The sequence below is a fragment of the Komagataella phaffii genome, chromosome 3 (assembly GCF_000027005.1).
Source record: "Komagataella phaffii GS115 chromosome 3, complete sequence".
Lineage (NCBI taxonomy): Eukaryota > Fungi > Ascomycota > Pichiomycetes > Pichiales > Pichiaceae > Komagataella > Komagataella phaffii.
In genome coordinates this window covers 859,333-881,644 of record NC_012965.1, presented here as the reverse complement: position 1 = coordinate 881,644, position 22,312 = coordinate 859,333, and the positions used below count along the sequence as shown (strand labels likewise).

General features: G+C 42.3%; 16 protein-coding genes across 16 annotated transcripts; 8 read left to right on the top strand and 8 right to left on the bottom strand.

Annotated features, from left to right (window-relative positions):
• Positions 1 to 4: 4 nt before the first annotated feature.
• Positions 5 to 1,234, bottom strand: PAS_chr3_1191 (uncharacterized protein; the record flags this gene model as incomplete). Its single annotated transcript, XM_002492638.1, has 1 exon — positions 5 to 1,234. The coding sequence occupies one exon, from the start codon at positions 1,232 to 1,234 to the stop codon at positions 5 to 7; it is 1,230 nt and encodes a 409-aa protein (XP_002492683.1).
• Positions 1,235 to 1,386: 152 nt separating this feature from the next.
• PAS_chr3_0456 (Glycolytic enzyme phosphoglucose isomerase) lies at positions 1,387 to 3,069 on the bottom strand (the record flags this gene model as incomplete). The annotated part of the gene is made up of 1 exon (XM_002492637.1): positions 1,387 to 3,069. The coding sequence occupies one exon, from the start codon at positions 3,067 to 3,069 to the stop codon at positions 1,387 to 1,389; it is 1,683 nt and encodes a 560-aa protein (XP_002492682.1).
• A 375-nt stretch (positions 3,070 to 3,444) lies between these two features.
• Positions 3,445 to 3,756, bottom strand: PAS_chr3_0455 (Hypothetical protein; the record flags this gene model as incomplete). The annotated part of the gene is made up of 1 exon (XM_002492636.1): positions 3,445 to 3,756. One exon carries the CDS (start codon positions 3,754 to 3,756, stop codon positions 3,445 to 3,447), a length of 312 nt encoding a protein of 103 aa, XP_002492681.1.
• A 228-nt stretch (positions 3,757 to 3,984) lies between these two features.
• Positions 3,985 to 4,848, top strand: PAS_chr3_0454 (Hypothetical protein; the record flags this gene model as incomplete). Its single annotated transcript, XM_002492635.1, has 1 exon — positions 3,985 to 4,848. The coding sequence occupies one exon, from the start codon at positions 3,985 to 3,987 to the stop codon at positions 4,846 to 4,848; it is 864 nt and encodes a 287-aa protein (XP_002492680.1).
• A 23-nt stretch (positions 4,849 to 4,871) lies between these two features.
• PAS_chr3_0453 (Subunit (90 kDa) of TFIID and SAGA complexes) lies at positions 4,872 to 7,040 on the bottom strand (the record flags this gene model as incomplete). Its single annotated transcript, XM_002492634.1, has 1 exon — positions 4,872 to 7,040. The coding sequence occupies one exon, from the start codon at positions 7,038 to 7,040 to the stop codon at positions 4,872 to 4,874; it is 2,169 nt and encodes a 722-aa protein (XP_002492679.1).
• Positions 7,041 to 7,230: 190 nt separating this feature from the next.
• PAS_chr3_0452 (Sensor of mitochondrial dysfunction) lies at positions 7,231 to 8,943 on the bottom strand (the record flags this gene model as incomplete). The annotated part of the gene is made up of 1 exon (XM_002492633.1): positions 7,231 to 8,943. The coding sequence occupies one exon, from the start codon at positions 8,941 to 8,943 to the stop codon at positions 7,231 to 7,233; it is 1,713 nt and encodes a 570-aa protein (XP_002492678.1).
• A 267-nt stretch (positions 8,944 to 9,210) lies between these two features.
• PAS_chr3_0451 (Mitochondrial outer membrane protein) lies at positions 9,211 to 9,630 on the top strand (the record flags this gene model as incomplete). The annotated part of the gene is made up of 1 exon (XM_002492632.1): positions 9,211 to 9,630. The coding sequence occupies one exon, from the start codon at positions 9,211 to 9,213 to the stop codon at positions 9,628 to 9,630; it is 420 nt and encodes a 139-aa protein (XP_002492677.1).
• A 632-nt stretch (positions 9,631 to 10,262) lies between these two features.
• PAS_chr3_0450 (Alpha 4 subunit of the 20S proteasome) lies at positions 10,263 to 11,073 on the top strand (the record flags this gene model as incomplete). Its single annotated transcript, XM_002492631.1, has 2 exons — positions 10,263 to 10,297; positions 10,347 to 11,073. 2 exons carry the CDS (start codon positions 10,263 to 10,265, stop codon positions 11,071 to 11,073), a joined length of 762 nt encoding a protein of 253 aa, XP_002492676.1.
• A 323-nt stretch (positions 11,074 to 11,396) lies between these two features.
• Positions 11,397 to 12,461, top strand: PAS_chr3_0449 (Putative dihydrokaempferol 4-reductase; the record flags this gene model as incomplete). The annotated part of the gene is made up of 1 exon (XM_002492630.1): positions 11,397 to 12,461. The coding sequence occupies one exon, from the start codon at positions 11,397 to 11,399 to the stop codon at positions 12,459 to 12,461; it is 1,065 nt and encodes a 354-aa protein (XP_002492675.1).
• Positions 12,462 to 12,983: 522 nt separating this feature from the next.
• Positions 12,984 to 14,048, top strand: PAS_chr3_0448 (Putative dihydrokaempferol 4-reductase; the record flags this gene model as incomplete). The annotated part of the gene is made up of 1 exon (XM_002492629.1): positions 12,984 to 14,048. The coding sequence occupies one exon, from the start codon at positions 12,984 to 12,986 to the stop codon at positions 14,046 to 14,048; it is 1,065 nt and encodes a 354-aa protein (XP_002492674.1).
• Positions 14,049 to 14,548: 500 nt separating this feature from the next.
• Positions 14,549 to 15,613, top strand: PAS_chr3_0447 (Putative dihydrokaempferol 4-reductase; the record flags this gene model as incomplete). The annotated part of the gene is made up of 1 exon (XM_002492628.1): positions 14,549 to 15,613. One exon carries the CDS (start codon positions 14,549 to 14,551, stop codon positions 15,611 to 15,613), a length of 1,065 nt encoding a protein of 354 aa, XP_002492673.1.
• Positions 15,614 to 16,857: 1,244 nt separating this feature from the next.
• On the top strand, positions 16,858 to 17,922 carry PAS_chr3_0446 (Putative dihydrokaempferol 4-reductase; the record flags this gene model as incomplete). Its single annotated transcript, XM_002492627.1, has 1 exon — positions 16,858 to 17,922. One exon carries the CDS (start codon positions 16,858 to 16,860, stop codon positions 17,920 to 17,922), a length of 1,065 nt encoding a protein of 354 aa, XP_002492672.1.
• Positions 17,923 to 18,539: 617 nt separating this feature from the next.
• On the bottom strand, positions 18,540 to 19,391 carry PAS_chr3_0445 (Hypothetical protein; the record flags this gene model as incomplete). Its single annotated transcript, XM_002492626.1, has 1 exon — positions 18,540 to 19,391. The coding sequence occupies one exon, from the start codon at positions 19,389 to 19,391 to the stop codon at positions 18,540 to 18,542; it is 852 nt and encodes a 283-aa protein (XP_002492671.1).
• Positions 19,392 to 19,523: 132 nt separating this feature from the next.
• PAS_chr3_0444 (Hypothetical protein) lies at positions 19,524 to 20,441 on the top strand (the record flags this gene model as incomplete). Its single annotated transcript, XM_002492625.1, has 1 exon — positions 19,524 to 20,441. The coding sequence occupies one exon, from the start codon at positions 19,524 to 19,526 to the stop codon at positions 20,439 to 20,441; it is 918 nt and encodes a 305-aa protein (XP_002492670.1).
• A 6-nt stretch (positions 20,442 to 20,447) lies between these two features.
• PAS_chr3_0443 (Subunit of tRNA (1-methyladenosine) methyltransferase) lies at positions 20,448 to 21,545 on the bottom strand (the record flags this gene model as incomplete). The annotated part of the gene is made up of 1 exon (XM_002492624.1): positions 20,448 to 21,545. The coding sequence occupies one exon, from the start codon at positions 21,543 to 21,545 to the stop codon at positions 20,448 to 20,450; it is 1,098 nt and encodes a 365-aa protein (XP_002492669.1).
• Positions 21,546 to 21,709: 164 nt separating this feature from the next.
• PAS_chr3_0442 (Lsm (Like Sm) protein) lies at positions 21,710 to 22,183 on the bottom strand (the record flags this gene model as incomplete). Its single annotated transcript, XM_002492623.1, has 1 exon — positions 21,710 to 22,183. One exon carries the CDS (start codon positions 22,181 to 22,183, stop codon positions 21,710 to 21,712), a length of 474 nt encoding a protein of 157 aa, XP_002492668.1.
• Positions 22,184 to 22,312: the final 129 nt, after the last annotated feature.

Below are 22,312 nucleotides of genomic sequence, written 5' to 3'. Positions count from 1 at the left end.
ATTTTTAGACACCTATAATACTTTTAGATGGTTTCCAAATATGTAGAGAATTATCTTCGCCGACACTTGATATCATTGTTTCATCCCATGGATTCCACGAGATGTCGTTGACTCCGAACATATGCCCACCGTGAGTGAACTTTAGCGGTTGCTCATTGTCACCAAAATCCCAAATCTTGACCGTTTTATCCATAGAGCATGAACCTAGGAGAGAGTTATGAGGGTTCCATTCAAGTGTTGATATGGATTCCTCATGGGCCTTAATATCTTGTATAGTGTTTTCTAAATTTCTAAGATCCAAGAGTTTAATCTGACCTTCCGCGTCACCTGTTGCAAGAGTGAATGGCACCTGGTCACTGAATGATAGTGAGTTGATGCCCGTTTGATGAAGTCGTGTTGACTTAACGGGATCCAGTCCCTGTCTGGTATCCCAAAGTTTAAAAAAGCCATCTTCTCCAACAGAACCAAAAATTGATGTGTGTCTAGGGATGAATTTAAGGTCATTGCAGCCATTGTCATGAGCAATGAATATCTTGTATGGATCAAGAGAATCTTTGTCCCTCGTGTACTTTTTGATATCCCATAATACAACCGTTCCGTCCATTGAGCCTGACAACAGTTCCCCTTCAACGCTAGGATTCCAACTCAAACAGGAACCTTCATCCTTATGATATGTACAGTAAATATCTGGTTTAATTGTGCCGCTTAGTGGTTGAGAAGGATGTTTTGTTCGATCAAAAATCGAAACACTCCCATAATTATTAATTGTCGCTATGATGTCGGGATTTTGAGGAAGATATTTGCATTTATTAACTTCTCCATTATGTGCTATTCGTTGGATGATGCTCAACTTTTCGCAGCTGCGATTAGAGTTTTTGGAGTCTTTGGAAGATGGTAATACTAGTGGTGATATTTCTCCTTTGACGCTGTCAAAATTGTCCAGAGAGTTCCTCAGTGACTCTCTCAAAGAGACTTCGTTGTGTCTACTAAACATCCCAAAGTTCAAAAACTCATTGCTGGCTCCCGACGTAAATGTTCCAAAAATAAGCCTTTGGTAATCGAACTCATCTTCGTCATTTCGTTCAATGTCTGGCAAAAACTCAACAGATAAAGAGGGCCACAGCAGAGACTTGCTTTGGAAATAATCATACAAGTATGGAGAGTTCTTCTTCCATATTTTATAGCGGAGAATCGTCTGGTCACCCAGACTAACGGGGTCAACTTCTTCGGCCATAATTACCAAAGACGTGTGAATGAACGCGTCCCATACCCTCTTCCAAAACTGATAGTGAAAATGTCAGTGCATTACTCAAATTTTTATTAGATAATCACTTCTTTAGTACTCATATACCATATTACAATATACATCTCTATAACTAGAACGCCTTAAGCCCAAGCTTTGAACTTCTTGATCAATTGAGCAGTGGATGAGTCGTGGCTTTCTTCAACGTTGGCACTGTCATCCTGCAGATCTTTCTGGACAGCCTTGGCTAGAACCTTTCCTAGCTCAACACCCCATTGATCAAATGAGTTGATGTTCCATATAGCTCCTTCGGTGAATGTGACGTGCTCATAATAAGCGATCAAAGAACCTAAGGTTGCGGGAGTGATTTTCTGTGTCAGAATAGATGTAGTTGGTCTGTTACCTGAAAATACTTTGTGTGGAATTAGACCACCAGTAGCACCAGCAGCAGCTACTTCCTCTTCAGTCTTTCCTAGCAATAAAGACTCGGCTTGAGCCAAGAAGTTAGATGCCAACAAGATTTGGTGAGCGTTGTTTGCAACAGGGTTGTGGGATTTTGCAGCCAAAATGAAATCGGCAGGGATCAAATGAGTACCTTGATGCACCAATTGGAAGAATGAATGTTGAGCATTTGTTGTTGGCTCACCAAAGACGACAGGGCCGGTGCTGTAGTTGGCGAAAACATTGCCCTTGGTAACAGATTTACCGTTGGATTCCATGGACAATTGTTGTAAGTAGGCAGGGAATCTGTGCATATATTGGTCAAATGGAGTGACCAAATGTGTCTGACTTCCAAAGAAGTTAGTATACCAAACGGAGAGTAGTCCACCAATAACTGGGATGTTTTGCTCCAGAGGAGTTTCCAGGAAATGTCTGTCCACGGCTTCGGCACCCTTCAAGAAGTCCTCAAAGTTGTCAAAACCAATGTAGATGGCAACTGAAAGACCGATAGCAGACCACACAGAGTAACGTCCACCAACCCAGTTTTCAAAACCGAACATATTCTTAGTGTCGATACCGAACTTTGCGACCTCCTCGGCATTTGTGGATAAAGCAGCAAAATGCTTGGCAATTGCCTCACTTTTGTTACCAGTTTTCGAAAGGAACCAGTCCTTAGCAGTATTGGCGTTACGGATGGTTTCAGCGGTTGTGAAAGTCTTGGATGCAATCAAGAAAAGAGTAGACTCAGGATCCAAGTATTTTAGAGTCTCAGCAATATGGGTACCGTCCACGTTGGATACGAAGTGAACATGCAGTCCTTCCTGGGCGTAAGGCTTCAATGCCTCTGTCACCATGACTGGACCCAAGTCAGAGCCTCCGATACCAATGTTGACCACATCAGTGATCTGCTTACCAGTGTATCCCTTCCAGGTACCATCGCGAACCTGCGTAGAGAACTCCTTCATATGTTGCAAAACACTATCAACTTCTGGGGCGACGTTCTTGCCGTCAACGTACATTGGGCGGTTAGCTCTGTTTCTCAGAGCGACGTGGAAAACAGCCCTGTCCTCTGTGACATTAATATGTTCTCCGGCAAACATCTCGTTTCGGAGTTTCTCGACGTTTGCCTGTCTGGCCAAGTCGAACAGTTTGGCGAGAATCTCATCATCGATCAAGTTCTTGGAAAAGTCGAAAAACACCTCAGTCCCGTCGAAGTTCTTGAAAGTGTGGCTGAACTTGGAAGATCTGGCTGGATCCTTTTGGAAAGCCTGTTTGGCAGAAAAGTTCTTTCCCTTTGACTTATAAAGCTCTTTTAGCTCTTCGAAAGCTGGTAGTTCGGATGCGAGCTTGAAAGTAGCATTGTCCTCTTGCAATAGAGACGGCATTTTATCAATTGGTTGGAGTTGAATTATTCCGGAAGAATGGAAAGGTTGGGACTCGAATAGATTTTAAATTTAAGCAACCTAGGAGGTTTAAATAGACAAGGGGATGGGACGTCAGATTGTCTGCAATCGCTTATATATTTATTGCCTGACGGAATAAGGGCTACCTGGAATTTCTTTTTCTGCGAACGGGCAAGTGTGGTGCGCGGCGAAAAGACTTCCACAAAGTATAAGGTGGGCGGAACTTTGCGTGGTGGGTGGGCGAGAAAGGCGTCCGAGCTCGGTGGGGGGAGGATATCCTGAAAGGTAGACAGCTGACCGAATGCCGGGTGTTACTGCAATCACAGACATCCGACATCTAGTAACACAGGTGACCTATTACGTCAAAGCAACGTTTCTAAGTTCTGATGTAGTATCTTCCAAGTCTTGAAGCTTCTGCCTGTATGCAGTTTCGTCTTGATGCCTAGACTGCTGAATTTCAGCCAACTCTTGCATTTCTTTCAACAGCTTCACTTGCAACCCCTTTAGTGATTTTATCTTGGAGTAATGATCTTTAGGGAAGACGAATCCTTTCCCTTCCTGTTCCATCTGCGTTGACAGTTGTTTAACATCATCAAGAATGTCTATTTCGGTCAATAGTTTGTCCTGGTAGTTGATTCCAGGACGGATGGTTTCGATGTTATCAGCCATTTGGTTACAACTTCTCGAATAGTAGAAGGTAAGAGATAATTACACGATGGCCTTTCTTGTATGGGGAAAAAAGTATTACCTCAGCAATTGAATTTTGTTCTCAAATTTGGGGAAAGGCCAGCCAAAGACATTCGGTTCCCATCCTGACCATCGATTACTAATCTCCAGAGAAAGTGCTTTCGAGTAGCCCTCTAGAAACGTTGTCACTTTTGCGCCGAGTCCACTCAAATGGCTCGTCATCCATGGAAGAAGTTATTATGGTTGAAACAGGATTATGCGGATAACTACACAGATTCATCCTTCTTATCTCAACTAAAGAAAAATACCACGGTGGCTAATTACTCTTACTTTAAACTGGTCAATGACTTTGCTCTTATTGTACTACATTCCTCCACAATTGTTCTAGTGTCAATAGTGTTCTATGGAGTGTACCATGAGAATTGGAACCCCGTGATCCCAACACTAGTATCCACTTCAATTACTTTCATCTTCTGGGTGGTGTATATGGTCATCAGTTATATCAACCACTTAGAAGTAGCATCTGTTGTGGGCACTTTGAAGTCTTCACTGCTTATCCTCTTCATTTTGCTTACCTTGTCTCCAGTTTTGAAAAGTTTAACCGATTCTACGTCCTCTGATTCCATTTGGGCATTGAGTTGTTGGATCTGTGTGGTCAATGTGCTGTTCAATGATTATGTGATAGAATTCTCTGGAGCAACTCATACCTCAAACTTATCGAAGAATTTGGCCCTCTCCAATGCTATACTCCTTGCATCAAGACTCTATTCCAATCTGGCGGCCTTCAGTTTTATCTTGTTCTGCATACAGGTCCAAGGGCTCTTCCCAATGTTCAACAACTTCACTCGTAGGTGTCAGATGCTTGCTTTTCACAGATTTCAGCTCATAGCTATCGTTGGTGGAGTGAACTACCTAGTCTACTCAATATTAGGAATGAGCGCTCTTAGCTGCTGGGCAGCTCTACAAGGAATCATTCTTTTTGTTGGTCCATCATACTTTATTAGGTTACAGAAATACAAAGAGGAGCTGCAAGGACCTTGGGACCCAGTTAAACCAAGGATAAGTGTAGCATAAACGCAACGAACTCACTCAATGGCTTAACCTCCAAACACACCACCAGCCAGACACAGGTTTCTTCTGGTGAAGTGAACTGTATATACTGGAGTTTTTTTAGTGAAATAGACAGACATATGGTCATTGGTGGCGACTATCTCCTTACGACGGCGTAGATCTTCTGTCTTTTTCTGAATTCCTTGAGCCGTTACATCATTTATAGGCTCTGGCTGGGCTGAAGGAGAGTTGGTGTTCTTTTTCACATCCCATACTCTTACACTGTTGTCGGCACCGGTACTGACAAGCACAGTTCCTTCTCGGGAGAAAGCCAGGGAATAAATGGAACTGCGTCCATGACCTCGCATGGCCTTGATCCTTCGTCCAGTTGAAATGTCCCACAAGCAGACTACACTATCTTCACCTGCCGATGCTAGCCATCTTCCATCGGGTGACACTGCCAGACAATTGATGGCCCCACTGTGTCCCATGAACACTCTTACACATTCTCCGCGCGCTATATCCCACATTCTTGCAGTCTTATCACTTGATCCCGTGAATAGATAGGTCGAGTTTGGATGAAATTCAACACAATCAACGTCATTTAAATGTCCTGCAAAAATTCTTAAAGGATATATGTGATCGCAACTCCATAAACGTGCAGTTTGATCGTGAGAGGCAGTAGCAAAATAGTGTCCCATTGGAGAGAATTTGACGTCCCACACTGACGAACTATGCCCCTTATAAGAAACGAGGCAGGTGTAAGTATCCAACGACCATAACCTAACAGTCTTGTCTTCTGAACAAGAAATCAAATACCTGTTATCTGGACTGAAGTCAACACCATAGACAGCACCCGAATGGCCTACAAGTCTCCTAGATCCCTTTACAGCTACTCCGTCATTATTTTGTTGGTTGTATGGATCATTTTTCAACAACGATCTCAACGGCGATCCATCAATACTCCATAGTTTAATGAATGAATCTTGAAATCCACTGGCGACCATAGTAGAATCGTCATTGAACTTGAGACATGTCAAGTCATTGTTTGTGTTGTGAAATGTGTACATACACACACTTGGGAGAGAAGCTTGCGCTGCGCTCAGTTTAATCTTAGCCCTAGAATCCTGAATCATGGCAATATCATTACGTAAATCTTGTGCTGATTTTAATGGCAGTGGTAAAGTGTCTTTGGAAGGATTATTTTCATCACTTGGATCAACTTTGAAGTTTTCTCTGTATTCTTCAAGCAGCGTGGTACTAACCTTTTTTTGAGCCGCCTGTTCATGCTCATCCTTAAGCTTGAGCTCTGCTTCTAGTTCTTTAGAATACTCTGGATCAACTTGGAGTTTTCCCAACTTGACAGGTTTTTTGTTGAAGGCATCTACACTACTGATTTCTCTCTGTTCTCCTCCAATAGAGGTGTTATTCAAAGTGTGTAGCTCCACAATACCTTCAGAGAGATTAAGTTCCCCTTCTCTTTCGACAGCTATAGCCTCAGTTGTGATCACAGGCTCAATGTACTGATTTATGAGTCGAAGAACTACCCCTCCTCCAACAGCATCATTCTCGTTGAGGAAATACAATAACAAGTTGAAAGTAGTTCGTCCAATCAGTACTTTGAACTTATGACTTCTGAAAATTTTGGCCACATCATTCTCTTGCAGGTGCTCTTTCAAAGAAATACCTCCCAATTTAGATATTTCGTACTCGTGTAAAACTGAATGATCCTTCGAAAATTTGTCATAAAATTCTCTGGCATGGCTGGGATATCCCCTTGCAATCAAATCAAGATAGCAATGCACAAATACTGGATACAAAAACTTTTCTAACTCTGGTCTGTAGAAATCCAAGGATGATTCACACCAGGATTTTAGTATAGAGTATCCCCGCTTGATCGTAGCAGGATCATCACTATATTCAGGTGCTCTTCCAGGAGCAGTAGGCCTGCTGATGTTTGTGGTTTGAGGAGTGGGGATATTCGTTGGAGGTGCAGGAATGTGCGACGACTCCATTCGTAACATGGATTCAGTCTTGTGGTAACCCTTTTTGTTCAAATACTCCAGCACAATTCTATTCAAGTCTGCAGCAGAAAATTGCTGGGGCTTTTGTGGCTGCTGGTTTGATACATTAGCCTGTTGCGGAGGCTTCGGCTGTGGAGTGATTGACCCAGACGGAGCGGACTTATCACTTGAATCCCCAGGCTCTTGCTTCATTATTACTTTGAGTTCTTGGTGAGAGCAGAAGACGTTGTTTGATGTTGACAAAAATCGAGAAACATGGAGAGTGATTACGTAATAACGTTATAGTTATCTTTTTTTCCTACAAGTGGGAAGGGGAAGGGTTATTTCGTAAAGTCAGATAGCATTACAATATTACACATTACAGTAAGTCCATTGATCATCTCTATGACATTCTATACTCAACCTCTACCACAACTCTGTCTTTTCCTTTGTAAGATTTGTTCAGTTTCTTGATTTTTCGTTGTAAACTGGCAATTCTGTTCTTAACAGTGTAACTCGATTTGACATCATTGGCTGACATTCCCACTTGAACAGCCGTGTTGGTCTTGTTTGCTTCTGCCCGCGGTATTACGTTGAAGTCTATAACACCTGGACGTATGTTTCCTCCGGGATGTACTCCGCAAATAACAAACATTATTTTTCCACAATATTTTGTCCAGTATAGTAACCTTTCACCGTCATTTGGATCTGATTGAATAACCAATTTTTCTAGTTTGCCGTAAAAAACTTCTTCTGATTCAGGAAGATCAAACCCCCAACGTTCACAACATGCTAGGCCTATTAGAGCACGCACTTTGTGAGAAAGGCCATGAGTTCCAGCGATAATACCAGAGGTAGCCATGTGGAGCGCTGCTGTTGGTTGCAACTCTTTAGGATATGAACAGTGGACAAATGCAATGTTGCAAAGAGCAGGTACTATCGTCTGGGTGATCTCGGAGGGGACTTCCTCTGGAAGTGCACCGAGAAGAAGTTTCCTGTATTGCTCAGACAAAAGGGGAGCATAAGGACGAGTGGCAGTCAAAAGGGGATCTTCAGATCTTATAGATGGTGAGATTCTACTGTACAATACACCCTCACGTACACCGCCTTCACTGAAACTGACAGTTCTAATTTTTGGTAACACTTGGAATGCTGCACTCATCAGTAGTCCAACAGCAGGGAGCTGTTGTTTTCGTCTTTCTGAAACTCTGAAAATCTTTGGGCTTCCTTCACTGAAGTTTGGAACTTCTTTCTTCAACAAAAGGTAGTTCGCCAACAATTCGACTTTCTTGAAGCCAGTTGTGTAACCATTGATGATCGTTTGAATTGGATAGTTTGGGTCTTCATGAAGAAGAAGATGTCCCACACCGCGGAATCCTCCGCCGCAAGTATACAAATTAAATCCGCCATTTTTTTCAGCTTCTTCGATGAGCTCTGTAGGAATTTTTATCTTCTCCAACGCTAATTCATAAGCCTGACGAACCTCTTCATAAACCTCTCTTTCATCTTCATATAATAATCGCTGAGTAAGGGCAGCAGCCCCATAAGGTAGAGATATAGGGTATTCAGCAAGTCTGACATCCCCATTGACTGTGGATACCCAGCTCAGCTGAGTAGATCCTCCCCCCACATCCATGAAGATACCAGAGATATTATGGAATGAGGAGGCAACGCCGAAAGCACCGCATCGGCCCTCGTCTTCCTTTGAAAGCAATTCAACTTCCCATCCTGTGGTCTTCGCAATTGCGTCCCTGAATTCTTTAGAGTTTGGGGCTTCCCTAGTTGCTTCTGTTGCAACTATCTTCACGTTATCATTTGAAACTCCAAAATCCTCACAAATCAACTGGAATCGTTTCATGGCCAAACAGATCTCAGTGATTGCTTCCTGGGGTATCGGCTTACGTGTGCTGATAGAACTGGCAGAGCCCTTGTCGAGTTGGGCGTCGAACAGTGAAATACCCAATCTGTCCTTGAAGACACAAGGCATAATTCTGGCATGATGGGAGGCGGTGGAAGACACAGAAAACCTGATTCCATTGGAACCAATGTCCACGATGGCTACCAATGAGCGTGCTACTATTTCAGCTTCATTTGCCTGTAGCTCTACTGTGGACATGTTTGCTGGCAAATAGAGTACGGAGTAAAAGTTAGGACGGGGATCTTCTATGGTAAGCGCGAAACACAGCAATTTTCTGGAAAATTTTGTGGTACTGTAAGGGAGACTTAGAAGGGAGACAAATCGATCCTTGGAAGAGCGAGAACGCCATCCAACATCGAATCACAACCCTCTCTAACATCTCTCGAATCAAGCTCACCCAAGAGTTCCCTCTTCCTTTCCTCCTTTAGATCCTTTTGATATCCTCTGTTGGGCGTTTAGTTTATCATGGCAGATATTGAGATTGAGATTGATCTTCCGGTTGAACCGGTGGTTGAAGATTTTCCATCAAATGCCGAGTCGCCACTTTCTCAGGAGGAGCTGTTTGAATCCTCAGATTCACAGCAAACAGAGGCAGAGTTGGAAGATTCCGAAATCACTACTAAGATAAATCTTTCTAACGTTTGGTCTGCTGTATCCAGTGTAGCTATCAATTTGGTACTCCCTTTCATAAACGGAATGATGCTGGGGTTTGGGGAAATTTTGGCACATGAAGTCGCATTTAGATACAAATGGAGAGGAGCTAAGATACAGCCTCCAAGTAGAATGTTAAGGGCTGCTAGTAACTCTTCGGCTGCTGTGCAGTCTGAAAAGTCTTACAAAGAGGAATCACCCGCCATTTCCCAGAGAAGAAGTCTTGTATTATAGGTATGAATTGAAGTTTTATTTTCCGCGTCAAACTGTGTTTAATGGTTCCTGCCCATTAAAGAGCGTTCGTTATGTGCTTTGTAATTTGGATCCTTTCCGTACGGAAATCTCTTTATCTGTCCACAAATGCATTGTAGCTGCAAAATATCATTCCTAGGGGCCTTTTTCTTTGATTCATTGACAATTTCAGGTGAATAAGTCACACCGGGCTTTAAATGTCTATAACATGTTTTGCATATAGTCCGTTTGATTGTAGGGGAGATTTTGAGGACAGTTTTCTTGGCTACCAAATCCATTTGTCGGGAGTACATCCTTGAAAGTATTCCATTGGAGCTGGCACTTGCCTGGTATAAGTATGATATTCTGGTGTATTGGTCTCTTTTCGGGGTCTGCTTAGGAAGTTTGAGTTTCCTCAAAGGTTTGGATGAAGGATCACTATTTGTCATAGTTGATCTCTGTCAGACTGAAATAATTATTTCTTCAGTCACTTTACAGAAGTACGAGAAGGAAAACTAAGTGCTGTGCGAGCATGCCCAGCGGACGGACCGTTCAACTTTTTCTTCCCCTGGAGGGTTGTGCGCGCTCAACATGTTATCGCAGAACGCCACCAGTTCTTCTCTTCCATATACAAAATGAGTGGCTACGACAGTGCCTTATCGATCTTTAGGTAAGTCAGATTCAATGACGGAGAAATTGGCAAAAAACTAACAGTTTAGTCCTGATGGCCATGTGTTTCAAGTTGAGTACGCTCTTGAAGCTGTGAAGAGAGGAACCTGTGCGATTGGTGTGAAGGGAAAGGATGTAGTAGTTTTGGGAGCAGAGAGAAGAACAACTCTCAAATTGCAGGATCCTAGAGTAACTCCTTCCAAGATAAATAATGTGGACAAGCATGTGCTGCTGGCGTTTGCCGGATTGAACGCTGATGCACGTATTCTCATCGATAAGGCCAGAGTGGAGGCCCAATCTCATAGACTGAACTTGGAAGACCCTGTTTCGATCGAATACTTGACCAAATATGTTGCTGGTGTGCAGCAAAGATATACACAATCGGGAGGTGTGCGACCATTTGGAATTTCAACCTTAATTGCAGGATTTGACGGAAATGACAACGTGCCTCGATTGTACCAGACAGAACCATCAGGTATCTATTCTGCATGGAAGGCAGTTGCCATTGGACGTAGTAGCAAGACTGTCAACGAATTTTTGGAGAAGAACTACTTGCAATTAGAAGAAAGCGATGTCACTTTGGATCGTGACCGGACGATCAAACTAACAATCAAGGCATTATTGGAGATTGTTCAGACGGGAGCCAAGAATATTGAAATTTCCGTCATGGCTCCTAACGAAACCATCCAACTGTCAAACGATGAGATAGCTGCAGTTGTAGAGCAAGTTGAGGCCGAGAAAGCTGCTGAAGCTGAGAAGAAACAGAAGAAGAAATAGATTTATATAATTGAGGCAACAATTGATTAATTTCCACCCTTTCTCATTCACCCAAGAGACTCTCCAATTTTGGATTGGTGATGGTCGGCCCTCGGTTACTGGTTGAATTTTGTTCTAGAAAAAACGTAGATGATTACTAAAGGTGCGCGATTACGCAATAGTAAAGTTGGCACTAGTTATTGCGATAGTTTGCGAATATTTGTAATCCACATATGCAACGAAACAATAGAGGACTTGTGAGGACTTGGAACTCCTGAAAGGTATAAATAGCAGCTCAATGCCCCTCCCTAATTCGTTTACCTCATTCAACGTTATAGAATAAAATGGTTTCTAAGGTTTTATTGACAGGTGCTTCTGGTTACATCGCCCAACACATCACTAATGAATTACTTTCCCACGGCTTTAAGGTCATTGGAACTGTAAGAAGACAGGAGCAGGCAGACCAATTGCATAAGCAATTTTCAGAGGAAAGTTCTGTTTTACAAAAAGATCCCTCCCTTCTGACCTATGTCCTTGTCCCAGATATTGGTGCTTCGGATGCTTTTGATGAGGTATTGAAGTCAACCCCCGACATCACTTATGTCCTTCACACAGCTTCCCCATTTATTTTCAATGACGACAGAGCTCTTGAGGACGTTTATTTGAAGCCTGCTGTTGAGGGTACCAGAAACATCTTAAGTGCTATCAAGAAGTTTGCCAATGACAGTGTCAAGAACGTCGTGGTAACTTCCTCCTTTGCAGCAATTTTGAACGCTGACAAGTTTGAAGACAAGAGTTTCATTCACACTGAGAAGGTGTGGAATAACAACACCTGGGATCAAACCAAGAGTGGAGACAGAGGTGTTGCTTACATCGTTTCCAAGAAGGAGGCTGAGAAAGCTGCCTGGGACTTCGTTGAGAAGGAGAAACCAAACTTTAAATTGACAACAGTAAACCCTCCTTATGTTTTTGGTCCTCAGAAATTCGATGCTTCGGCTAAGAAGGAATCTTTGAACACCTCAGCTGAGATCGTTGGATCTCTGTTGCACACAAAGTATCCATCTGATGACAAGTTGTTTGATGATCCCCTCAATTTATCCGTTGATGTTAGAGACGTAGCTCTCTACCATGTTCTGCCACTTTTGAATGCTGATTTGGCTTCCAGGAGATTGCTTGTTGTTCAATCCAAGTTCAGCGCTCAGAGAATCCTGAACATTATCAACGAGAATTTTCCTGAATTAAAGGGCAAGATCGCAGTTGGAAAGCCCGAGGAAACGGCAAGAGTGGAAGCTATTAAGGGCCCGGAGTATAACAACAGTGTTACTGTAGGCCTAACTGGAGTTGACCCCATCCCACTGGAGAAAACGGTTGTGGACTCTGTCAAACAGATATTGCGTGCTAATAAATAAGTAGAGTATATTCTGTGATATTTTTACCTGATAGATTTCTGTTTCATAGTAGTTCCTTTTCGACGAATACCCCGCAATTGAATGAAAAACGTTCGCCTTTAAGAGAGTTTTTTGAGTGCTTAGGTTTTCTATGACAGCTCGATGAATTCCCAGCTAATGAAACAATTACGTCTATGCTTTTTATCTGCCAGAGAAAGAAAAAACCATTGAAATCTCCTCGACACATAGAGAGGAGCATCTGAAGCATACCCATTCCTTTCTATTTCCCAAGACTAAAGGAAGCAAAGCCATTGCAGAGAATCCTATTTCAAATTGGCGGCTTTAGTCGTCTAAGGTAATTCGGTTTTAAAAGCAGGATGATTACTAAAGGTGCACGATTACACCAACCTGCCACCAATCTGCGATGGCTGATTATTAGTAATCCACATATCCTAGATTAGAGCACATTTAACCTTCTAAGAAGTATAAGTAGCAGCTCAATGTTTCTCCCTCATTCATCTTGATTCAATCCTACGGAATAGAATGGCTTCAAAGGTTTTATTGACAGGTGCTTCTGGCTACATCGCGCAACACATTACCAGTGAATTACTTTCCCACGGCTTTAAGGTTATTGGAACCGTAAGAAGACAGGAGCAGGCGGACCAATTGCACAAGCAGTTTTCAGATGATGTTCCGGCTTTGCAAAAGGACCCTTCCCTTTTGACATACGTACTGGTTCCAGATATGGGTGCTCCAGACGCATTTGATGAGGTATTGAAGTCAACCCCCGACATTACCTACGTTCTACATACGGCCTGTCCAGTTGGTCCCAATGATGATAGAGCCCTTGAAGACGTTTTTTTTAAGCCTGTTGTTGAGGGTACTAAAAACATCTTTAATGCTATTAGGAATCTTGCCAATGACAGTGTCAAGAACGTCGTGTTGACCTCTTCCTTTGTCACCCTTATGAACGCAGATAAGGCTGAAGACAAGAGCTTCATCTACACTGAAAAGTCTTGGAATAATAACACCTGGGATCAAATCAAAAACAGAGATGAGTTGCTTGCTTACACTGTTTCCAAGACGGAAGCTGAGAAGGGCGCCTGGGACTTTGTTGACAGGGAGAAACCAAACTTTAAGTTGACAACAGTACATCCCCCTCTTGTCTTTGGCCCTCAGAAATTCGATGTTGCTGCCAAGAAGGAATCTTTGAACTTTTCAGCTGAGATCGTTGGATCTCTGTTGCGCACGAAGTATCCATCGGATGACAAGTTATTTGATGATGTTGTTACTTTATCAGTGGATGTTAGAGACGTAGCTCTCTACCATGTGCTGCCACTTCTGAATGCTGATCTGGCTTCGAAGAGATTGGCTGTCGTTCAAGGCAAGTTCAGTGCTCAGAGAATCTTGAACATTATCAACGAGAATTTTCCTGAATTAAAGGGCAAAATTGCTGTTGGAAAGCCCGAGGAAACGGCAAGATTGGAAGCTCTCAAGGCACCCGAGTATAACAACAGTGTTACTGTAGGCCTAACTGGAGTTGACCCCATCCCACTGGAGAAAACGGTTGTGGACTCTGTCAAACAGATATTGCGAGCTAGGAAATAAATATAGTAAATTCAGTGTTTCAATTCGACATACGATTTGTTCCACTACCGCCCTTGATAACTCAATTTGAGAAACGGTTAGATCATCTCCAGGTGTGAATTGCAAACTCATGCATGTTGCCACTTTTGACGCTTTTGACTCTCAATTCTTTTGAGTTGTCTTGGGTAAATTTTCGACCGTAGTGGGTGATGGGTGCTTGAAGCCTTAGTTGGGCTCAAAGAACTCTCGTTCGTTCAAATTTTACTAAATACAATGCAAGAAGTTCCTGTCCTGGATGGGTAGCCGTCCCCAGCCTTCCTTCAGACACCTCCTAGAGAAAGAAGGTTATGATTACAAAAGGTTCGCGATTATGGAGTAGAGACTTGGCAAAATCATTCGCCCCAGTTGAGCATTTGTAATCCACATTTGCAACAGTAGACATAATTGAGGTCCTGAAAGGTATAAAAGCAGCACGATGTCCCTTGTTGATCCTTTTATCTCAATTGACTCCATAAAACACCATGGTTTCTAACGTTTTATTGACAGGTGCCTCTGGCTACATCGCCCAGCACGTCACCAGTGAATTACTTTCCCATGGCTTTAGGGTCATTGGAACTGTGAGAAGACAGGAGCAGGCAGACCAATTGCATAAGCAATTTTCAGAAGAAAATCCAGCCTTGCAAAAGGACCCTTCCCTTTTGACATACGTACTAGTTCCAGATATTGGTGCTCCAGACGCTTTTGATGAGGTATTGAAGTCGACCCCCGACATCACTTATGTCCTTCACACAGCTTCCCCACTCATTTTCAATGACGACAGAGCTCTTGAGGACGTTTATTTAAGGCCTGCTGTTGAGGGTACCAAAAACATTTTAAGTGCTATCAAAAAGTTTGCCAATGACAGTGTCAAGAACGTCGTAGTTACCTCTTCCTTTGCTGCCCTTATGAACCCAGATAAGTTTGAAGACAAGAGCTTCATCCACACTGAAAAGGTGTGGAACAACAAGACATGGGATGACACCAAACCCAGGGATGAATTTCTCGGTTATGTTGTTTCTAAAAAAGAGGCTGAAAAAGCTGCCTGGGATTTCGTTAAGAAGGAGACACCAAACTTTAAGTTGACAACAGTAAATCCATCTTATGTTTTTGGTCCTCAGAAATTCGATGTTGCTGCCAGGAAGGAATCTTTGAACGCTTCAGCTGAGATCGTTAATCTTCTATTGCGCACGAAGTATCCATCTGATGAGAAGTTATTTGATGATCTTGTGAGTATATCAGTGGATGTTAGAGATGTTGCTCTCTACCATGTGCTGCCACTTCTAGATGCTGATCTGGCTTCGAAGAGATTGTTTGTTGTTCAATCCAAGTTCAGCGCTCAGAGAATCCTGAACATTATCAACGAGAATTTTCCTGAATTAAAGGGCAAGATCGCAGTTGGAAAGCCCGAGGAAACGGCAAGATTGGAAGCTATTAAGGGCCCGGAGTATAACAACAGTCTCAGTATAGCGTTAACGGGAGTTGACCCCATCCCACTGGAGAAGACGATTGTGGACTCTGTCAAACAGATATTGCGGGCCAATAAATAAATATAGTAGCTTCAGTGTTTTAAGTTGATCGAATGTTTACTTCAGCGTAGCTCTTTTTAAGCATATTGCTCAATCATTGAAAGAAGTATGTTCTTGAAAAAGCTCTCTAAGTGTGTGGGTACTTCTTGAATTCAAACTCAAGCAGGTGGGAGCTCAGGTAGCAGATTAATGGGTAGGATATATTGGAGAACGTAGGGCCATAACAATTGGCATTCATCGACTTCAAATGTTCTAGGCCGTGAGTTGCGGACAAAAGGACTTCAGTAGGGAACAATACCAGCACATAAAATCAGACCAGAGAGTTCCGGAGACGATAGAAAATTCCAATCAAGCACAGCAGTTGGAAAACTTTTGGGCACAGTTTAACTTAGTTTCAAACTCATACCCTATCATCAGTGAACGATTAGACTAGGATGAAATCACTTGTTTCCTCACTATTGTGTGAAGAAGAGTGTGCGTTATTTTTCTTGATGTTAGAGGTGTTGCTTAATTCCTATTCTTCCACCTTTAGATGCATTAGTAATCCACACGAGTTTGACTGCCACAAAGTAACCAAGTACTTTCAATAGCATCATAATTGAAATACGAATCAATCTCAATCTCATCAGACAAGACCGTAAGCGCTGTAAATCATAACGGTGATAGCTGAAAAACAATATGCTACTTCGTTTCTTCAAAGCTTTTTTATTTTCAATCTAGTGTTGTAGTTTTTCCTTTACATCAATGACTGGATCGTCTTCAAACTGTCTAACATTGGTGATAAAAACAGGCCTGATAAACCTTCCAAACTAAATTTCAAAAACCATCTTTCCGGATTCAGAGGGGCCTTATAAATTTCCAACCAACGAAACAACTACGTTTGCCGGTCTATGTTTTCTATCTGTCAAGGAAATGAAAAGAAAAAACCATTAAAATCACTTCGACACATGGAGAGGAGATTCTGAAGCATATTCATCCCTTTCTGATTTTCCCAAGACTAAACGAAGCAAATCCGTTGCAAAAATTCCAATTTTGGATTGGTACCGTCAGTCCCTAATCTGAAAGTAATCTGTTTTTAAAAAGAGGTTGATTATTAAGGTGCACGATTACGCCACATCAAACCTGGACACCAGTTATTTGGGACAACAGACTATTTGTCATCAAGATTGCCAACATTAGAGCACATTCAAACTCTTGAAAGCTATAAATGGCAGCACGATGTCATTTATTCAACCATTCATCTAAATCTAGATCCATAAAATACAATGGTTTCAAAGGTTTTATTGACAGGTGCTTCTGGTTACATCGCCCAACACATCACTAATGAATTACTCTCCCATGGCTTTCATGTCATTGGAACTGTAAGAAGACAGGAGCAGGCAGACCAATTGCATAAGCAATTCACAGAAGAAAATCCAGCTTTGCAGAGGGATCCCTCCCTTTTGACCTATGTGCTTGTTCCAGATATTGGTGCTCCAGACGCTTTTGATGAGGTATTGAAGTCAACATCTGACATTACCTATGTTCTTCATACTGCTTCTCCAGTTGCTCTCAATGATGATAGAGCTCTCGAGGACGTTTATTTAAAGCCCGCCGTTGAGGGAACTAAAAACATCTTAAGTGCTATCAAGAAGTTTGCTAATGTCAGTGTCAAGAACGTCGTAGTGACCGCTTCTCTTGCTTGTATCATGAACCTTGATAAGGCTGAAGACAAAAGTTTCATCCACACTGAAAAGGTGTGGAACAACAATACTTGGGATCAAACCAAAGGCGGGGATAAAATTGTTGCTTACATCGTTTCCAAGAAGGAGGCTGAGAAAGCTGCCTGGGACTTCGTTGAGAAGGAGAAACCAAACTTCAAATTGACGACAGTAAACCCTCCTTATGTCTTCGGTCCTCAGAAATTCGATGCTTCGGCTAAGAAGGAATCTTTGAACACCTCAGCTGAGATCGTTGGATCTCTGTTGCGCACGAAGTATCCATCTGATGACAAGTTGTTTGATGATCCCGTGAGTATATCAGTGGATGTTAGAGATGTTGCTCTCTACCATGTGCTGCCACTTCTAGATGCTGATCTGGCTTCGAAGAGATTGTTTGTTGTTCAATCCAAGTTCAGTGCTCAGAGAATCCTGAACATTATCAACGAGAATTTTCCTGACTTAAAGGGCAAGATTGCTGTTGGAAAGCCCGAGGAAACGGCAAGATTGGAAGCTCTCAAGGCACCCGAGTATAACAACAGTGTTACTGTAGGGTTAACGGGAGTTGACCCCATCCCACTGGAGAAGACGATTGTGGACTCTGTCAAACAGATATTGCGAGCAAACAAGTAAGTACCATGTATTCTGTGTTCTAAGTTGATCCTAGATTCTTGCTTCAATGTAGTTCTTCTTTGAGGCGGAAGCCAAGTTAGCAGACCAATTGGTAAAGTGTATTGGAGGAGGGACAGTCATAGTAGTTGGTGTTGGTGTTTTATCAACGTCAAATGTTCCATACTGTTATGTCGAAACAAAAAAGACTTGAGCAGGAGCAATTCCAGTACAAAAAATCAGAACGAAGAACTCCGAAGACGATAAAGAATTGAAACATATTCATCAGACGAAAAACTGAAAGGAACAGTTCAAGTTTGCTTGTATACATATTCAATCATCAATGGACAATTAGACTGGCGTGAAAGTACTAGTCTCTGCACAATATGTGTTGAAATGTATATGTTATTTTATTTCTTGATTTCATAAACTTTCATAAGTTTTTTGTTATAATGCGATTAGTAATTTACTGCGAGTTTGACTCCCATGAATTAATCGACATTTACTATTATATCGTAATTGACAGGTTATCAAGTAATCTCATCAGGGGAGACTGTTGTGGATCCTGTGATAAAACCATTGAGGATATTGATGATAGGTGAAAAACAGTATGTTGAGTATTTTCAAAGCTTTTCTCTCTTTTAATCTCGTGTTGTAGTCTTTCCTTTTACGTCGATGACGAGATCGTCCTCAAATTGTCTATCATTGGTGATAAAGACGGGTCTGACAAAGTTTCCAACTTGAATTTCAAGAACCATCTTCCTGGATTCAGAAGGACTCAATGAATTTCCAGCTAACGAAACAACTACGTTCGCCAGTCTATGCTTTCCATCTGTTAGGGGAAAAAAAAGAACCATTAAAATCTCCTCAACACCTGGAGAGGAATATCTAGAGTCGTATTCAATTCTTTCCGCTTCTCCCAAGGCTAAACGGGGCAATACTCCATCTTGGTCTACCTTCAATCCAAGGAGGTCTTTCAGATGTTGCTCATTGTCATCCACAGCGAGAACTAATCGGTCCAATACTGCCCTTGATAGTTCAATTTGAGAAACGGTTAGATCATCTCTAGGCGTGAATTTCAAACTCGACGATAAAGCTCGCTGCCACCTCTGTTGCATTTGACTCTCAATTCTTCTGAGTCTTAATCTTGTAGTAAAATAGCCTCCTAGCAATATCGGGGGCAAGATAACAAATAGCAACGGAGCTGCAACAACAAACAATAAAGAAGCTGTTCCAACTAAACCAATTAGCACCTTCAAAGGGTCAGGAACCAATTGGTTGAGCTTTTTGGTTGATCTACTGGACCATGGATTGTTTCCTCTATGCTGTGAGTATGACCTAGTAATAATGGCTCTGACAACCGGATATGTAATTAGTGGTGAGTTGAAGTGAAAAAGGGCCCGCTTAAAGGAAAGATTAATTGGAACTCTTTTGTTAAAAATAACTCCTTTGGAGTGAATGGCCAATCTCCTGGGTATGAGGAGGGGTAACATGGGAGATAAATCACTACGCTAACTCGGACCTCCTGCCCTAAAAATAGGGGACGCACTGGTGTGCTATGCGCGAGTTTCACTACTCCTGATAGTTAAATACGTAATGTGATAATTGCTAAAGGCCATCACGCTATGGTCGAATTCACTCTTCAAAAGTCAGAGCCTGTTACCGGAATAGTCCATTCTATTCACACTCAGATCCCACCAAAGGCGTTTGAGTTTGTGGACTCGTCGTTCAAAGACATCGTTTTGTTTGTGGGTGGTCTCACCAATGGTATCCTTGGAGTTGGATACCTTCCATTGCTGGCTAAGGCATTGGCTCCGCTTGGGTTCGGACTTGTTCAAGCCCTACTATCTTCTAGTGATAGAGGATGGGGAACGTCATCGTTGAAAAAGGATGCTGCGGAGCTTGCTCAGTTGGTGAAATATTTGCGAACAAAAGCGGGCAAACGCAACATTATCCTAATGGGTCACTCAACAGGCTGTCAAGATACAATTCACTATCTGCTCCATCAAAATCCTACTGAACCAACTTTACGGGTCAATGGAGCCATTTTCCAAGCCCCTGTATCTGATCGAGAGGCTTTTTCAAATGAATTGCCCGTAGAAGAATTGGATGCATTGAATGAAGAAGCCAGAGCAATCTTGGAGTCAAAAGGACCTAACGAATTGCTCCCCCAAAAGTTCCGAGAGTTGGCTTTCAATACGCCTATCACTGCTTATAGATGGCTTTCTTTGATGGCCCAAAGGGGAGATGATGACTACTTCTCATCGTATCTTACAGATGAAGAATTTAGCAATACCCTAGGAGCAATTAATGTTCCCTTTTTATTACTCTATTCTGGAAGTGACGAGTTTGTCCCTCAAACTGTTGATTCGAACAAGCTGGTTGACCGTTGGAAGGCAATAGTTCAGCGAAATGGTTTGTCAGATTGGAGTCAATATTCAGGTATCATTGATGGAGCCACTCACGATCTGGGCCCCCAATCAGATGCAGGTGTAGATAGAGTCGTCAATTTCATCAAGAACCTCTCCTGGGATAAGAATTAAAATTATCTATTGATTTCTATAGGCAAATGTCAAATAGGATGTGTGCGACTTGACTTCAGGTTCTGAACGTGTAACATTGATCCAATTATATGCCGGATCACCTTCTCGTATACGCATACCTTTGCCAAACGGATTATACCCACGATCCTTGGTATTTTGGTCCGACTTTGGTTTAAGATCAGTTTCACCTTTCCCAGCAGGCTCCTTATGAGAAATGTCATTTTCTTCAGTGGTTTGGATGTCAATATCCTCATTCTCAAATTCATCAGAGGTCTGATTCAATTTTCTCTTGCGTTCCAGGCCTGCTACTGCCCTCTTTTTGATATCTTTCAGACGAGCGACCGCTTCATCCACATCTCTCACCATCTCACGATGAGCTTCCCACTTACGTCCAGAAACTTCAACCATTTCAATGCCATTCCAGTTTTTCGCCGTTAATGCTTCTATCGTTTTCACAACTTGTTCTATACACGGGGAGAAACAGCATATGGACACCCGACGATCCTTTGCCACTACTTCATCAAGATGCTCAATTGCTTCCCAAGGAGCTGGGAGATCTAAAAATACGGCATCACCATCCACGTTGACTCCATCAACTTTGAATCCGTCTGTGCATACATCTCGATGAGTTAAGGTGATATTGGGCAACTTGTGACATTCAAACTCCCCCTTGGCCTCTTCATAACGTGGCTTATGAAACTCATAGCTGAAGAGACGTCCATTGCTGTGTATCGTACGGGCAAAAGCATGACTGAAAGACCCAGATCCCGTACCAGCCTCAATCACTCGACTACCTGGAAGAACTCGTAACCTCTGCACAACATATGAACTATCAAAGGTATATACAATCTGAGTTCTATGGGGTAAAGATAGGGTCCATAGCTCTGGGGTAGGCTGAAGCAAATGAATGAAACCGTATCCCTTAGCGCTGGCTATTTGTTCTCCATAACGGGCTCCAATCATCAAATCATGTGGAAACACACCGTAACGTGTGTTTAAGGTTTCCCCGGATTTGACTATCATAGGCTTAATGTCATTCCTCGATATAAATGCCATTACCAAGTCCTCTTCCTCTATAACGTCTTTATAATACAGGAACGACATTTTCGTCTTTTACGAAAGTGAAATATTGTTTGAATAATTTTTGATTCAGACTAAAAAAAAAAACTAACGTAGAACAATCTGATCACAGGACTATCCACGTGACAGAACCTTCTTTTTCCTTTCCTGATTATGAGCTATGCAATTTACCTGATACAAAATGGGTTCTAACTCTGGGGTTCAAACCCTTTACTCAACATTAATTCTCGTTCTTTGGTCGTCTTAGCTTGTTTAGCAGCAACCAGCTCCTTGCGAATTCTTTGGGCTTCTGGAAAGGGAATCTGGGATCTCTTCTCTAAATCCTTATCTTGCTGGTCAAGGTCAATCTCTCCAACCAAGGATACGTTCTCACCTCTGATCAAAAAGACCCCTTGAGGAGCCTCCGCATATTTATCATCACCGATATAGATTCTCTCAACGGTATCTTGGAGCACCAAGTTGGCAAACTGGTCAAATGTTCGAAGAATCCCAATAAAGACACGACCCTCTCTAAGTGTTACTGTTACTATTTTATCAATGCTTCCAACGAGGGCTGCTGCTGTAGTGTACATATACGACTCCAGATAAAGATCCTTCTCAGAATCGTTCTGAAAAACGTCCGACAAACCGGCCGTTTGTGATCTATTTTGATTCTGGGTCATATACGGTTGTGTTGGGGAGGTTGATGGTGTTGATGAGTTCAGTTTTGGTCGAGATAGTGGTGTTGGGAGGATATGAAAAAAAAAATATCAGCCTTCTGAAAATTGTATAAGACTTGAGGTGCCTTTTNA